The sequence below is a fragment of the Heterocephalus glaber genome, unplaced genomic scaffold (assembly GCF_053883595.1).
Source record: "Heterocephalus glaber isolate CG9 unplaced genomic scaffold, H.glaber_assembly_v1.0 deba00001472, whole genome shotgun sequence".
NCBI classification, from domain to species: domain Eukaryota; kingdom Metazoa; phylum Chordata; class Mammalia; order Rodentia; family Bathyergidae; genus Heterocephalus; species Heterocephalus glaber.
The window spans coordinates 23,064,343-23,079,963 of NW_028258315.1; the positions used below are offsets into that span (position 1 = coordinate 23,064,343).

General features: G+C 39.1%; 1 protein-coding gene across 19 annotated transcripts in view; it reads left to right on the forward strand.

Annotated features, from left to right (window-relative positions):
• Gmnn (geminin DNA replication inhibitor) overlaps positions 1-15,621 on the forward strand; it is a 68,118-nt gene that overhangs the window by 3,266 nt on the left and 49,231 nt on the right. For 14 of the 19 annotated variants that reach the window (XR_015439117.1, XR_015439115.1, XR_015439116.1 and 11 more), the window contains exon 2: positions 15,396-15,615. Coding sequence is in view for 3 of the 19 variants with exons in the window: in XM_021260558.2 (XP_021116217.1) it covers positions 15,609-15,615 (7 nt within the window). In the remaining 16 variants the exon portion in view is untranslated. Of the gene's footprint in view, positions 1-417; positions 587-7,585; positions 7,695-11,794; positions 12,040-15,395; positions 15,616-15,621 lie in introns of those variants that run through there. The other 5 variants (XR_015439121.1, XR_015439122.1, XR_015439124.1 and 2 more) reach the window with 5 other exon arrangements.

A 15,621-nucleotide genomic window follows, 5' to 3' on the forward strand; every position in this document is an offset into this window, starting at 1 on the left:
TAAACTCTACAGGCCTAGAAAAGGATGTAGTTTGGATACGCTACAGTTTGATCCTAAAAGTAGAAGTGCCAGGAGCCTTATCTCCAGATTGGAACCTTACATTTACATTTAAGATAAGGCTGAGAATATGAGCTAATGCGATGTTCCAGTGCAGCAGGGATTATTGACAGCCTAGACTCTAGTGCCTCCCCTGCCCCAAATCTACAACAGTGATATGGTTACAAAATGGATGTAAAAATGAGGAGTTAAGTTTGTTTTGAAGCCTTTGCTTACTCCTTTTGGAAGTCCTAGGGACATAATTTGTTAATTTGTCCTTCAATCTCATCCTAATTTGACATAGGCCCAAACTGTAGAGTTGAGTACTTCAGGCTGGTAATTGAGTTGGTTTTAATTTTTTTTTCTTTTCCTTTTTGAAAGAGTATATGTTGCCCAGATGGGCCTGGAACTCCCCTGCTCAAAAGATCCCTCTGCATCAGCTTCCTGAGTACTAGGAATGGAAATGTGCACCTGCTCCAGACTCACGATCTTTGAATATTTACTGAGGACCCAAAGCACGTTGTAGGCCTAGAAATTGAGATTTAGTCAGGTAAACAACTATTGTCCCAGAGTTTGGAACAGGGTTAAGAATTGGAGGGATCTGCTGGTGAGCACTTCTACAGTACCGTGTATCTATTTTTAACCGTTTCTTCCTCTCTTCCCTCTCATGCCTTTTCTTTTTTTCTGCTTCTTGTGCTTTATGGTTGTCAGCATTATCCAAAAGTATTACTCACACAACATCTGTTTACACTTTGGATTAAAGAGGTACAAATTGCTGTAATCTGCCGGTACCATTTGAGAAGCATTTTTACCCATTATTGTTGCCTGATAATCTCAATTTATTATCAAAACTTTTTTTTTTTCAAACAGAGGGCCTCACATGTTCTAGGCAAGCTCTCTACCACTGAGGTACATCCCTAGCTCTTTATCAAGACAGGGTTTCACTAAATTGCCTAAATTAGCTTCAAATTCTCAATCCTCCTACCTCAGCTTCCCAAGTTGTTAGAATATAGGCATGTGCCACCACTCAAAAACATTTTTCATTTTCCCTGACCCCTGGCCTGCAATGGCTTTTGCTTTTTGACTGTTTTCTAACCTCATTTCAAAGGTCTTCTTGATTCCATATGTTACTCCCACTATGTAAAATGCTATTACTATTACACTTAATGTATCTAGGAAGATTAAAGTGGATTGGGATTTGAGTTCCTGGCACTTTGTTAGAAATGCTATGTTACCTTTAGAAATTAAATGTTAAAATATAAAGTGTTCGCTCCATTCATTCTACCCTATTCCTGTATACAAAGAACTTAAAGCAAATTTGAGCAGTTAACATATCAATAAAATTTTAAATATTTAAAGAATTTTTAAATTCCTTCTTAGAGTTTCACTTTTCACATTTCACCTTTTACTCCATAAAAATTAGGTACAAAAAAGGAAACAGGAGAAATATATGTGCCTGCCAGCTAGTACAGGGGAGACCCCAGAAAGTTGGAGAGCCAAGAATGTGGAACATCTAAGGAAAGCCACAAAGAGTGAGCAAAGCCAGCCCTAGAGAGAAGTCATGAGGGCTACAAATCACCAATTTTACTCCACAAAAATTAGGTGATGAAAAGGAAATGAGAAAAATACATATATATCTCCAAACCAAATTTATCATATGCAGAATAATTTCATCCACATGTAGGATAATTCCATTTGTCTACTCACACAAGTATACTGTACAGAAGTTTATAAATTATTTGATAAAAATACATGGGTGTGTGTATACCTGTGGGCAAATACATAAATATACAGGCAATCAGAGTGCTACTACTACACGTTTTCATTTGAACATTACATTCATTATTTCTCTTTTTTTCTTTTCTTGGTACCTCGAATTGAACTCAGGACCTTGCACTTGCCAAGCAGGTGTAATGCTGCAGAGCTACATCCCAGCCCCGGTATTCATTATTTCTGTAAAAAAATTACCCTAAATTTTATTAACATAAGACAAGAAACATTTACTATGTCATAATATTTATGGATCAGGAATTCAGGAGAGACTTCCTGGGTGCTTCAGGCTCAGCAGTCACCCGAGGTTGCAGTCAAAATGTTGACTGAGACTATAGGCATCTGAAGTGTTGATTTATGACTGCTGGCAGGAGGGAGACCTCAGTTTCTCACCTTGTGGCCTGTGATGGTTAATTGTGATGCCAATGTGAATGGATTAAGAAACACCTAACAGATTAGTGGAGCTCAGTTCTGGTGTGTCTGTGGATGATTGACATGTAGGCCACAAACTGAGGAGGGAAGACTCAACCTGGATGTGGGTGGGACAAACCAATAGGCAAGTAGCCTGGATGGAATAAAAAGGGAAAGAAGCAGCTCTTTACAGGAGCTACAGCCTTTGCCATTGCATTTGGACATTCATCTTCATTTCTTTTGGCTTCTAACACACTTTTTAGCCTTCCAACACATATCCTTCAGCTTTCTGACACAGACTTGCACCTGCCTCTGCAGTAAGCTCTAGGCCTTTGACTTTTAACTGGATCCTCTGATTCTCGAGCATGCAGATGGCCATTTTGTATTTCTTCCACCCCTGACTACAGGTGACCATTGAAAGCTTACTTAGTAAATCTTTTACATATCATATATATTTATTCAGTCTGTTCCTTTAGTGCAGCCTAAGTGGTACAAATTTTGGTATCAGAGAAGTGAGGTTGTTGCTGTGGTGCTACCTGACCATGTAGTTCTGAAGCCTATGGAACAGGTTCATGGAAGAAGTTTGGAAAGGTTTGGAGGTGTGGCCTAGAGAAGCCCTAGAATGCTGTAAGCCAAGCATGGTGGGATATTCTGGTCAGAATGAAGAATACCAGACTGCTGATAAAACTAGTTATATACAGAATTGCTGAAAAGATTAGCATTAAAAAAAAGCTAAGTACATTAAAACAAGATGCTAGGAAAAATGCTTTGAGGGCACATGGGGAGCCAGCAAGGCCTCATTCTTTAGGAGCTCAGAATTCCAAAAGTGAAAGACTTTGCTCTGAGCGCTCCAGGGCACTATGCTGGACAAAGGCTACCTAGGGAATTTTTTCCCCTGGGATTTACTTTATAGTGCTCAGCCATCTAGGCATTTGACTTCTAAAGCCATAATTCAAGGGAGTCCAGCTACTGCTCAAGTTGGTAGCAGACTTTAGTGTCATCTGTATGATCTTGGTTTTAGGGGGATGCAGCATGCAAAAGTTGTGGGGTCAGGAAGCTTCCTACCCAGATTTCAGAAGGCCTGGGAAGCCAGACAGTTTGGCCCTGAGAAGGCAGTGTGAGTCTGTAAGAGTGAAGCCAAAACTGCAGGGGAGACCCCAGAAAGCTGGAGAAGCCAGGAACATGGAACAGGTGAGGAAAGTTGCAAGGAGTGAGCAAAGCTAGCCCTAGAGAGAAGTCATAAGGTCTGTAGTCACCAGCAATGCTGTAGGGGCAGGGCTGCCTAAGCTCTTGGAAGTTTACATCTCACCACACCTTGCCCTAGGCACTGGGAGCAGAGCTACAGGATTTAATGTTTGCCCTGCTGAGTTTCAATAATATCTTGGTCCCATTGCTTTTTATCCCCCATTCCTCTCTTTTGGAATAGAAATGTTTCTTCTGTGCCCTTGTATGTTGGCAATGTTCAATTTTAATTTTAAAGGGGCTCACAGCTAAGAGTTTGATTTATGTTTCAAAAGACATGTTGGACTTGGACTTTTCAGCAATGCTGGAACTGTTAGAACTTTGTCAAATCTTAGAGATAAGTGCAATTTGCATCAAGGATGTACATGAATCTGGGGACCAGGAGTGGAATGTTATGATTTTTTTTTTTTTTGAGACCATCTCGCTATATAGTTCAAGCTAGCTTTGAACTCACCATGTAGCCCAGGCTGGCCTTGAAATCTGGTAATCCTCCTGCCTCAGCCTCCCAAGTGCTGGGATTACAGGCATGCACCACCATACCCGGCCAGAATGTTATGATTTTTATCTGTATGTCCCCCCAAAGCCTCACAGGATCATAGGTGATTTGGGAAGGTGATTGGATTGTAGAAGCATTATAGCTGACTTGCTGTTAGGAGCTGGGGCCTTCTTGGAAGAGGTGGGTCACTGTGGGTGTGACCCAGAAGGTTCTATCTCCTTTCTGGCTCTTCTGGCTCTCTGATTCCTGTGCACCATGCTGTGAGCAGCTTTCCTCCACCAGGCCCTGTGCCATACTGTCTTGTCTGGAGGCAACCCAACTACAGACTGAAATGTGAGCCAAAATAAACTATCCTCCCTTAAGTTGTAGGAGTCAGCAGTTGTGTCCTAGAAGAGGGGTAAGTGACAAAGACACACAAAGCCTTCTCCATACAGCTTCTGAAGTGTCCTCACAACATGGTAGTGCTTCCCCGAGAGTGATCTCACAAACAAGAAGATGGAAGCCATGATGACATCTTTTATCCCCTAGGTTCAGAAGTCATATTCCATCACTCCACATTGGTCACATGATCTATAACCCTATTCATCCTTATTCAGTGGGCAAAGGGGCTGCACAAAGTATGAATAATGAGGGATGGGGTCCCTGGGGCATTGTAGAGGTTGGCTACTGTGAATGTTTTTTATGTTGAGTAAAACATAGAAAGTTACTATTTCAGGACATTCACAGTCACACATGGTGATACATGCCTGTGTTTCTAGCATATAGAGCAGCTGAGGCAGGAAGATTGAAAGTTTTAGGCTAGCTAAGGCAATTTAAGGACTTAACAGGACCCTGTCTCAAAAAAGTTTTTTTTTAAGTCTGGAGATGTAGCTCAGTGTGAAGGGTTCTGGGTTTAATTCCCAGTACCAAAAGAATAAAATTTTTTTTAAAAGGTCATTCACCAAAGACCTCCAGTTCTGTCATAAGGTACACTAGGTCTGAATAGTAAATATTTCAGGCTTGCAGGCTATAAGATAGCTGCTTCAACTACTCAATTCAGTTGCAACATGAAAATAACCATAGACGAAACATAAACATGTGTGACTGTGCTTAGAAAACCTTTTTTTTATTAGTCCATGTTTGCAGTACATAGTAATTACTTTAATCTCAAAGAGTTGTTACGTGTACATAACACATCTTAATGTGTTTACAGAACTTCACAATAACAGGCAGCCTGCATGCTGCAGTTTGCCGACCCCTAAACTAGATTATATTGAAATGATACTCTCAAAATCTCAGTGGTTTAAACAGCAAGGGCCTGGAGGGAAAATGTTCTTTAGAAACTTCAAGAATTCAGAATTTGAAGAATCACATGCTTCCATGATCAGTGAAGCAAAAGAGACATAGCAAATCCCACACTGGCTTTAAAAGCTTCCAAATAGAAGTGATGTCATTCTCCCATTTCTCTGGCCAAAGCAAATCAGCTAGCTGCTTCTGACTTCAGAGGATCAGAGAAGTATGAATGTACTGTGTATTCAAGAGTGTGGTGGAGCAGATTTATTTGTTAAGGGACACTAATAACTCCCAAAGGCATATTGTTTCCAATTCTTTTGGGCACTGGGAATGAGCATATACCCTACCACTGAGGTACACCCCTAGTCCATAATTTGTTTGCTCTTGTTCCTGCTCTAGATGACCTCTTGTGCTTTTCATTTAAGATTACACTGTTAGCAGCTTCAGGAGAACTCACTAACTAGAAACACTACACTATAAAATCTACTTTTTAATCACATTTAGTTGACTACTTTGTCTCCCCCAACCACACTTATCTCACTTGCTCAAAGTGATGGATCTATTTATTGTCACTGCTTTCAGCAGGCAATATTTATAGTATATAACTTTTTTCCTTAGTATAGAAGACCTAGCCCTGCACTTTACTGGCAAATACTTCTGCATATATATCATTACCTGGGGCTTCATATTTGTTTTCATTTGAGGTAAAATGTATACACAACAAAATAAAATTTAGGTAGATAATTTAATGAGTTGGGACACTGCCACCTAAATCCATATTAATATATAGAAAATTAGATGTTCCTTCTTGCTCTTCCTAGTAAATCCTACCCCCTCCAGATATAACCACTCTTGTGATATTTTCTACCATAGATTATGTCCTGTTTATACTTCATGTGGATGAATGTACACAGTAGTCACTTTTTTGTAAATGTTCTTTTAATGAGCAGAGTGGTTTTAAAACCCATCCGTGCCGGGGATTTAGCTCAGTGGTTTCGCTGCCTGCCTCGAAAGCGAAAGGACCCGAGTTTGATCCCCAGTACCAAAAGAACAAACAAACAAAAAAACCCCATCCGTGTTGTAGCCTATATCCACTCCATCATGTGAACATTGTGGTTTATTTATCCACCTCCCACTGACAGACACATAAGCTCTTTCTAGTTTGCAGCTATTGTGAAAAATGCTGTATAAGCATTCCTGTACACATCTTCTGTAGACATTGCTTTCATTTATCTTGAATAAACACCTAGGAGTGGAGTTGCTGAGTCATAGGGTTGGTAAAGATTTCATTTTATGAAGAACTGCCTGCCCTATCCATTTCCAAGTGGCTGCACCATTTTGCCATTCATCAATGCCTACTAGAGATCTAGTTATTTCACATTTTGCCAATATTTGGTGTTGTCAGTTGTCCTAGTTACTTTTCTCATTGCTGAGACAAAATACTCAACATCCAAATTTAAAAGAGGAAAGGTTTATTATAGCTCACAGATTGTAGAGGTTTCACTATTGGAAACCCCTGAAGCAGATCCCAGTCTCCTCCTTGGTGCTATGATGTAAGGTGAGAAGAAAGACATGGAGACAGAGTTCAAGAGAAAAACGGGGAGCCAGGATGGCCAGTGCTAATTAGCAAAGACCCTGGTCAGCCAAGGCCATTGATATTCATTGTTAGGTCTTAGTAAAGGGGCTATGTGTAGTTGCTAGGGATACATTGTTGATGCAGGCAACGCTTGTAAAGGAAGAGAGAAGCGTTCTTGAATTAGGAATAGAAGACAAAATATAGGTTGTGGTTAGCAAATAACCTTATCCTTCTAGTTAAGAGGGTTTACATTTTGGGAGGGGAATTTGGATGTGAGTCACTCTGACCTCAGCTGTATGATATCTCATATTAAGCCCCATAGCTTCTCGGCCATTTCTCTGGTCTCTGGCATGGCTGTTGGCAAGGGGATTGATACTGCCCCAAGTGCCATCCAGAATGGCCCTGTGAGTCATGTAAGCTTCGTTGGGACTCACTTCTTAAAACATGGCAATTTCAAGGTTAACTCTTTACAGCCTGCACTGCTCACAGCCTGCATTGGACACAATCAATGGGGTGGTCCCCCATTTCACTCCATAGTCAGTAGGCTCCAAGGCTGGGTTACATGGCAGAGGGGCCTCACAGAGGAGAAATAGTCCATGGCATCCAGGTAGGAGACAGCAAAGCAGCTCGCAGCAGCAGATAATAGCAGCAGCTTCTTTCTATGTCTCTATATTCTACCCAGGCTGTAAGCCTATTGATTAGTGTCATCCACACCCAGGGTGGGACACCCTTTTCTTAATCCTAGCATCACACACCTAATCCAAGTATACCCTTAATCCCAGTATCACTAGATCCAGCCACTTTCAGAAAGCCCGTCTATGACTGCATAAGGCCTTGAGGGGACATCTAGATCCAAGCCAAAACATCAGTCTTTTTAAACTAGTCATACTGGTGAGTATACAGGAATATCTTATTTTTGTTTCACTTTTCATTTCTCTGACGTTCAGTGACTCTGAGAACCTTTTTATGTACCATTTGTGTATCTTCTTTGGGCTTCTGTTCATTTGGAAATGGTGTTTGATACTATTTGACACCCTTATGTTGAGATTTAATTATTTGTAATAAAAGATTTGCCACAGTCTGATAACCCCCAAATAGAAGTAGAACTTCCCCAGTTTAGTTTCCAGTCCAAAGATGGGCTTCCTACCATTTTCAGAAAAAAAAGAAACAAGCTATTTTCTACCTCCTTTCCTTCAAACACTAAAGAAATTAATAGGCTGCAAATATGTATTAAACATCTATTATATACTGTATTATATGTTGTATGCACACTGTACTCTCTGTTTTGAAGGTTAAAGATTATTAAATACTTGTTATCAAAGAGTTTTAAGGAGTTACTGAGACAATAATACAATCTGATAAACAGGAATACTAGCCCATATATTTAAGAACTGAATTGTGAATGCCAGTCACTGAGCTAGAAAATAGATAAGTAGGAGGTCAATGAATGCTGAGCTAAATAGTTGGGATTTCATGGAGGAAGTATGCTCAAGCTTTGAAAGTCAGGAAGAATCTCATTTTTAGATGAGAGAAGAGAATGAAATTTCTGGAATAGGAAACAGTAACTGAGGGCATGAATGTGATATTAGCCTGGTGTATAAAGGGACAGTAGGGACGTCAAGCTAAATACAGTGGAGATGCAAATTGAGAAGGGACAAGAAGTATGAAGCTCTGGTTTAAAACAGCAGCCTGAGCACCACATATGTCTCTCAGAATACACAGTAAATAAACTGGGTGTGGTGGTGCATGCTTGTAATCCCAGCACACTGAGGCTGAGGCAAAAGGATCACAAGTTTGAATCCAGCCTTGGCAGTTTAGTGACTTAGAAAGACCTTGTCTCAAAAATAAAAAAAGTACTGGTGATGTAGCTCAATGCAAAGGCCCCTGGGTTCAGTCTTCAGTACTGGGGGAAAGAAGAGTAGTAGTGTAAGTAATTTTCTAAATGGACATGGCCATTCAGCAAAGAGAATGAACAGAGGACAACTAGAAAAGAGCTTTGAACTCAGTGCTCATAAACTGAGGCAGTGTGCATGCTCTCAGCTCAGTGGAAGCCGGCACTGTGAAGGAAGCCTGTGGTCAGTAAGCTCTACCAGGAACACAGAACCCCCGTCAGCCTCTTCTTTTTTCTGGACAATTAGCAGGAAAAGAACGCTGAAAATAGTAACAGAGGAAACAAACAGAAAAATCAGCTTATTTCTTCTTTTTTTAAACATTAAAAAAAAAGCACCCCAAATATTAGGTGTATGTAGGAAATGGACTACATTAAAAAAAAAACAGAAGAGAAGAGGCAAAGAAAGAAAAAAGCTGACTGCATGAGAGATAATTTCAGGGGTGGAAATTTTCAAACCTCTAATCAGTATTCTCAAACTATCTTAAAAGACAGTAAATACACAAACTCAGAATGGAATGCTATAAAGAAAGCACCATTAACGATTAAGAAAGAATGCTCAGAAATTAAAAATAAGATTGACTCATTTAAAAATTGACTGGAGGGCCGGGGATTTAGCTCAGTGGTTCTGGTGCCTGCCACGCAAGTGCAAGGTCCCGAGTTCGATCTCCGGTACCAAAAAATAAAAATTGACTGGAGGAGTGGAAATATCAGGGAAAAAATTTAGAGAGGGAAAAAAAGACAAATTAGAAAATATAAATGACACAAGGCACATGACTATAATCCCAACTTCTCAGAAGGCTGAGGCAGGAGGATGGCAAGTTTAAAGCCAGCTTAGAAAATTTAGCAAGACTCATCTGCCTTAAAATAGGATAAGGATGTAGCTCAGTATTAGAACACCTCTGGGTTCAACCCCCAATGTCATAAAAATAATAAGGAGAAAAAAACATAAATTACCTGGAGGTTAAATCCTGGCCAAAGATCTAACCAGTAAGAGTTCTAGAGAGCCAAAGACAGTGAGAAAGTACAAGAACAGAAGTTAACACAGAAATCATTGACAAAATATGCCAAAGTACTGTATTTATTTAAGACAGCCATGAATCTTCAGGTTGAAGGGGCATGTTGAAAGACAAATGGAAAAAGATGGTCCAGGAAGCACTCAGAATGGAGGAGAATAGGTCACCTACAAAGAAATAAATTTAAGACTGGTAATGGGCTAAATAGCTGCAATTAGCAGACATCTGAAAGCAATAGTGTCTTTTCAAGCAAACAGTGCTGGAACATCTGGGTGTCCATATTGGGAGGGAGAAAACCTTGATACCTACCTCAAACCATACATGAAAAAATATATTGAATCCTGGACTTAAATGTAATAGCTAAAAGATAGAAGGAAACACAAACACAAGAAAATATTTTTATAACTCAGGAGTGGAGAGGACATTACAATCAAAAACTGTGATACAGTTGATAAGTTCAATTTATCAGTTTTAAAACGGTTGTTCAGCAAAAACATTCTTAAGAAAATGTCTAGGCAATAACTGGGCATGGTGGCTCATGCTTGTAACCCTAGGATTCTGGGAGACTGAGGCAGGAGGATCACAAGTTTAAGCCCAGGCTGAGCAACTTAGGAACTTAGTGAGAAAAGGGCTGGGGATGTAAGGATATAATTCAGTGCAAAGGCCCTGGGTTCAATCCCCAGTACAAAAATAAATAGACTATATAAGCCACAAATCAGAGGGAAAAACTTCCAAAGCATACATTTGACAAGGGACTAAAGTCTAGACTATGTAAAGAAATCAAGCAATTTACAAAAGATAGTCTTTTTCATTGAGCCCAAGATTTGATCATACACTACTCCAAAGAAGATACACAAATGTTACATGAAAAGGTTCTCAGAATCATTGAACATCAGAGAAGTGAAAACTGAAATTAAAATATCACTGTACACTCACCACCGCTATAGATAAAGTTAAAAAGACCAACAAAACCAAATATTGGCAGTAACCAGACCTCTACTAGGCATTGATTAATAGTTAAATGATGTGACCACTTGGAAATAGATACAGCAGTTCTTTTTTTTTTTTCCACAAGAAAGTAGGAACAAATCTTTATTTTACACCACAGCACTTATAGTAGTTGTTACCAGCTTACTGGGACATGGTGAGACTAAACAACTGGGTGACCTTGCAGGACCACGTGGCGCATGTGTGGTTGTCTATATACAGCAGTTCTTTATAAAATGAAATCTCTACCTACCCCATGCCTCAACAACTCCACTTCTACTCCTGTTTATTCAAGACACATGAAAGCTATGTCTACAAAAAGATGTGTACAAGAATGTTTATACACCATTGTCACAATAGCTTATGTGTCCATCAGTGGGAAATGGATAAGCTGTAGATGTTCATATGATGAAGGAGATATAGGCTACAACACAGATGGATTTCAAAATCACTCTGCTCAGTGAAAGGACACTTACAGAAAAAGTGACTACTGTGTGCATTCGTCCATATGAAGTCCAAACAGGACGTAATCTATGGCATAGGAAATCTGAACAATGGTTCATGTCTGGAGCAGGTAGGATTTACTGGAAAGAGACATAAAGGAACATCTGATTTTCTGTATCTTAATATAGATTTGGTGGGTAATGTCAGAACTCACTGAATTACACATAATATTTGTATACATTTTACCTCAAATGAAAACAATTATAAACAAATGTTGAGCCCTAATGATATATATTTGAGAGTTAAGTTTAGTGATGTGGGGAGCTAATTTCAAAATGCATAAAAAATAAAATGGGTCAATAGGTAAATAGATCAGATAGAGGAATTGATATTTCATTGTAAAAATATAATGGTCACTGAGAAATCTGGGTGATAGGTTTATAGGTGTTCATTATAAAATTCCTTCAGTTTTTTTGTATTCTTGAGATTTTTTTCAAAATAAACTGTTGAGGACAAAGAGTGTTGGATATTGTCTCTCCAAACTCGCGTCCACTTGAAACCTCAGAATGTAACCTTATTTGGAGACAGCATCTTCCAGATATAATTAGGGATTTAGAGGTGGATCATCCTGGATTTAAAGTGGCCCCTAAATCCAGTGACAGGTGTCCTTACAAGAGGAGAGGACATGAAGATACACAGAGGAGAAGGCAATGTGAAGACAGGCGTGGAGATTGGAGTGATGAAGATACAAACCGGGAGATGCCAAGGACTGTTGGGAGCCACCAGAAGTTAGGAGGCAGCAGGGGGATCCTTTACTGGAGCCCAGAGAGAGGCAGGGCCCTGAAGACGTCTTGATATGAACTTCTCCCTCCCATGAGAAAATAAATTTCTGTAATTATGATCCACTTGATTTGTGGTAATTTGTTATGATAGCCTTAGGAACCTAATGCACTTTTTAAAAAAAATTTATATATTAATTGGTACATTTTAGGTATACAATGCATTTACATTTATCATTGGGTGCTTGTACCTGAACATGATGTATCTTAGTTCTTATTTTTTTCCCCATTACCTATGCGCCCTTCACCCCCACCACCCTTCCCTATTTACATAGATTTCATTTCCATTTTTTTCTTTCTCATACTTTTTCCTTTCCTTTCTTCCCTTTAATGCACTTCTTAAAATGGCAAAAATAATAATTTGAAACTCTATATGAAGAAGTATTCAAATATGAAGTAAACTAAAATGTGGTCTACTGGCCATGAAAGAAATGCAAATTAAAATAACACTGAGATTCCATTTTACTCTGGAAAGAAGGGCCATCATCAATAAAGAATGACAGGCGGTGGAACATTGCTAGGAATGTAAACTAGTACAACCACTATGGAGATCAGTATGGAGATTCCTCAAAAACCTGAAACTAGAAATTCCATTCAACCCAGCTATTTCCCTTCTAGGTATCTTTCTAAAAGAGCTAAAGACATTATATTACAGTGATACATGCATACTGATGTTTATAGCAGCACAAGACATAATAGCTAAATCTTGGAAGCAGCCTATATATCCATCAACAAATGCATAGATAAAGAAAGTGTGGTATTTACACACAATGGAATACTACTCTGCCATAAAGGATAAATTTGAGTCATTTGTAAGAAAATGGATGCCTCTTGAGACTATAATGCTAAATGACACAAGCCTAAGTATCACGTGGTTTCTCTTATTTGTGAAACCTAAAGTATAAATAAATTAAAAAGGAAAATAAAAGATAGATAATAGGAAACGGGGAGCTAGATCTTTTCCAAAAAGGAAGGGGAGCATGGCATGGAGGGAGGGGAAGGAAAAGGTATGAAAAAAGAATTAAGATGTGTTATGTCCATGTACCAACTCCCCATGATGAATGTAATCATGTACTTCAACATGTACTAATAAAAACTTCAAAAACTTTTATAAAATGTCTGAATTTTGAACTACTGGTATAGTGAATGAAAAAAGGGTCCATATATATATATATATGCATGCTAAGAACACTTTAGTTTGAAAGACCCAGGATTCTAAAAATGAATCTAAGGTAGAAAAATGATTCCTGTCACAATATTTTGCTATAGAGTGAACAATATTTACACAGTTCTAATAATGAAAGCTATATATTGGCATACACTACAGAAATAACATTAAATATCCCACAGAATGAACTGTAAATGCTATCACCCTTGACAATGTGAAAGTAAAGACATATGGCAGAAGTTGAAAAGTGGAAGGGGAAAGAGAAATTGAAAGAAGAGTAAATACAAATGATCATATTTTACTTTGTAAGGAATTACAAATATTCATAGCATCAGTTTTCATAATAGTTCGAAATTGGACACAGCCTAAATATATATGGATGAATTGTTTAAAATTGTTGAAATTGTTTAAAATTGCTACCTGGGCAATTTCAGCCAGGCGTGGTGGCACATACCTAAAATCCCAGTACTTGGGAGGCTGAGGCAGGAGAACTGCCATAAGTTCGAGGGCAGCCTGGGCTACAAAGTGCGTTCTAGGCCAGCCTGAGCTACACAGTGAGACCCTGTCTCAAAGAAAAAAAAAAAAAGCCCAATTTAACTAGCAGGGCATGAGAAGGTGCTTCTGGGGTTGTGGTTTCTTGAGGCAGGTAGTGATTCTGCAATGTCTTCACTTTCTGATGATTCATTGCCCTGTACCTTTATGATCTGTAAATGTTTCTGAACACATTTTACTTTAGTAAAAGGAAAGTTTAAATGGAGTACGGCGTTGCCATACAGAAAGATAAATTTGAATCATTTGTAGGAAAATGGATGCACCTGAGACCATCATGTTGCATCAAAAAAATTAGACACACAAGCTTGAATATCACAGTTTCTCTTATATGAGAAACCCAAAATATAAAGAAATTTAAGAAATAGAGACTAGGAAACAGGGAGATAGATCTTTTGTAAATGGGAAAGTGACCAAGAGATGAAGATGAAGAGAAGGGGAAGAAGGGGAAGAGGATGTGCTATATACATGTGCCAACTCCCCATAATGAATGTAATCCTTATGTACTACAAACATAAAATTTTAAATTTTAAATTTTTAAAAACATTTTGTTAATAACAATTTTTTTAAAATTTGTAAGAAATATTTGGCCAGGCATGGTGGTACATACTTATAATCCCAGCACCGGAGAGACTGAGGGAGGAGGATCACTACAAGTTCAACGCCAGCCTGGACTATCTAGTAAGTTCAAGGGCAACTAGAAGGACACATCAAGACCCTGTCTCCAAAAACAACAACAAAAAAAGAAAGAAAAATTTGAAAAGAATGCAAATGCTCTCCTGCCCTGATCTGAAACTATCACAGTACCATGGTTAAGTACGCAAGCTCTGTGAGCTTGGGGATTTGGCCCACCCAAGTTTAAAACTGGTTCTGCCAATTCCTAGCTTTGTGTCTCAACATGCTCATTTGTAAAATGGCATTATCATGGCCCTTCATCTGTGAAAGCTATTGTGGGCTCTAAATGAATTAACACTTAGAATAATAGAAAAATTAAGAGTGTTTAGGAAATGTTTATTCGCATTTTATTAAGTGAAACTTGCAACCATGTTTACAGTGGTAAATTGTCATTTGTGGGAAAATGAACAGACACGCCCACTTCCTTACAGGTACAGACTATCTAGGGGACCAAAATGCCCGAGAAACTAATAACCTTGGTCGCCTATGGAAGAGCACCTGGGTGACCAGCAAGCAGGAGTTGAAGGGGACTTTTTGCAGCGTAGACTTTGGCACCTTTTGAATTTTCAACTATAGAAAGGCTGTGTCTGGGAAATGGGCCAAGGGCTAGAGCGGAGGACTGTTGCTTTTTATCATTAGAGTTTATATTTTTTACAGTGTACATTAGTTGCTTTGATTAAAACACTAAAGGAGAAGATAAAATGGGTCAAATTTTAGAAGGCCTTCAGAAAACCAGCTAGGGATTTAAGAACTGAAAATGGCATGAGGAGTAGAGACACAGAGATGGATTTACATCTTCCATAGGAAAAGTCTGGAGAGATGTTGGAGGTAAATGACGAGGAGAATCATTTGTATGGCTAGTGACTGGTATGGACTGAACTGCACCTCCCCAGTGCTCATATGTTGAAGTTTCAACCCCCTGTTACACCTGAGAACAGGACCATATTTGGAGATAAGGCCTTTAAAGAGGTATTAAGGTTCAGTGGGCCAAGTGGGGACTAATCCAGTATGACCTGTGTCTTTCAGAGAAGAACAAGAGACACCATGGAGAGATGACCGTGTGAGGACATAGCAGAAAGGCAGCCACCTGCAAGCCAAGGAGAAACTCAGACTGTTCCCACCTTGATCTTGGACTTGGAGCCTTCAGATCTCTGAGTAACAATTTCCTCTTGCTCAGTTTGTGGTATTTTGATACTATACCTTGAGACCACGTGGCTGTAAGGAAATGACCATGCCAGGATGGGAGGTAAGA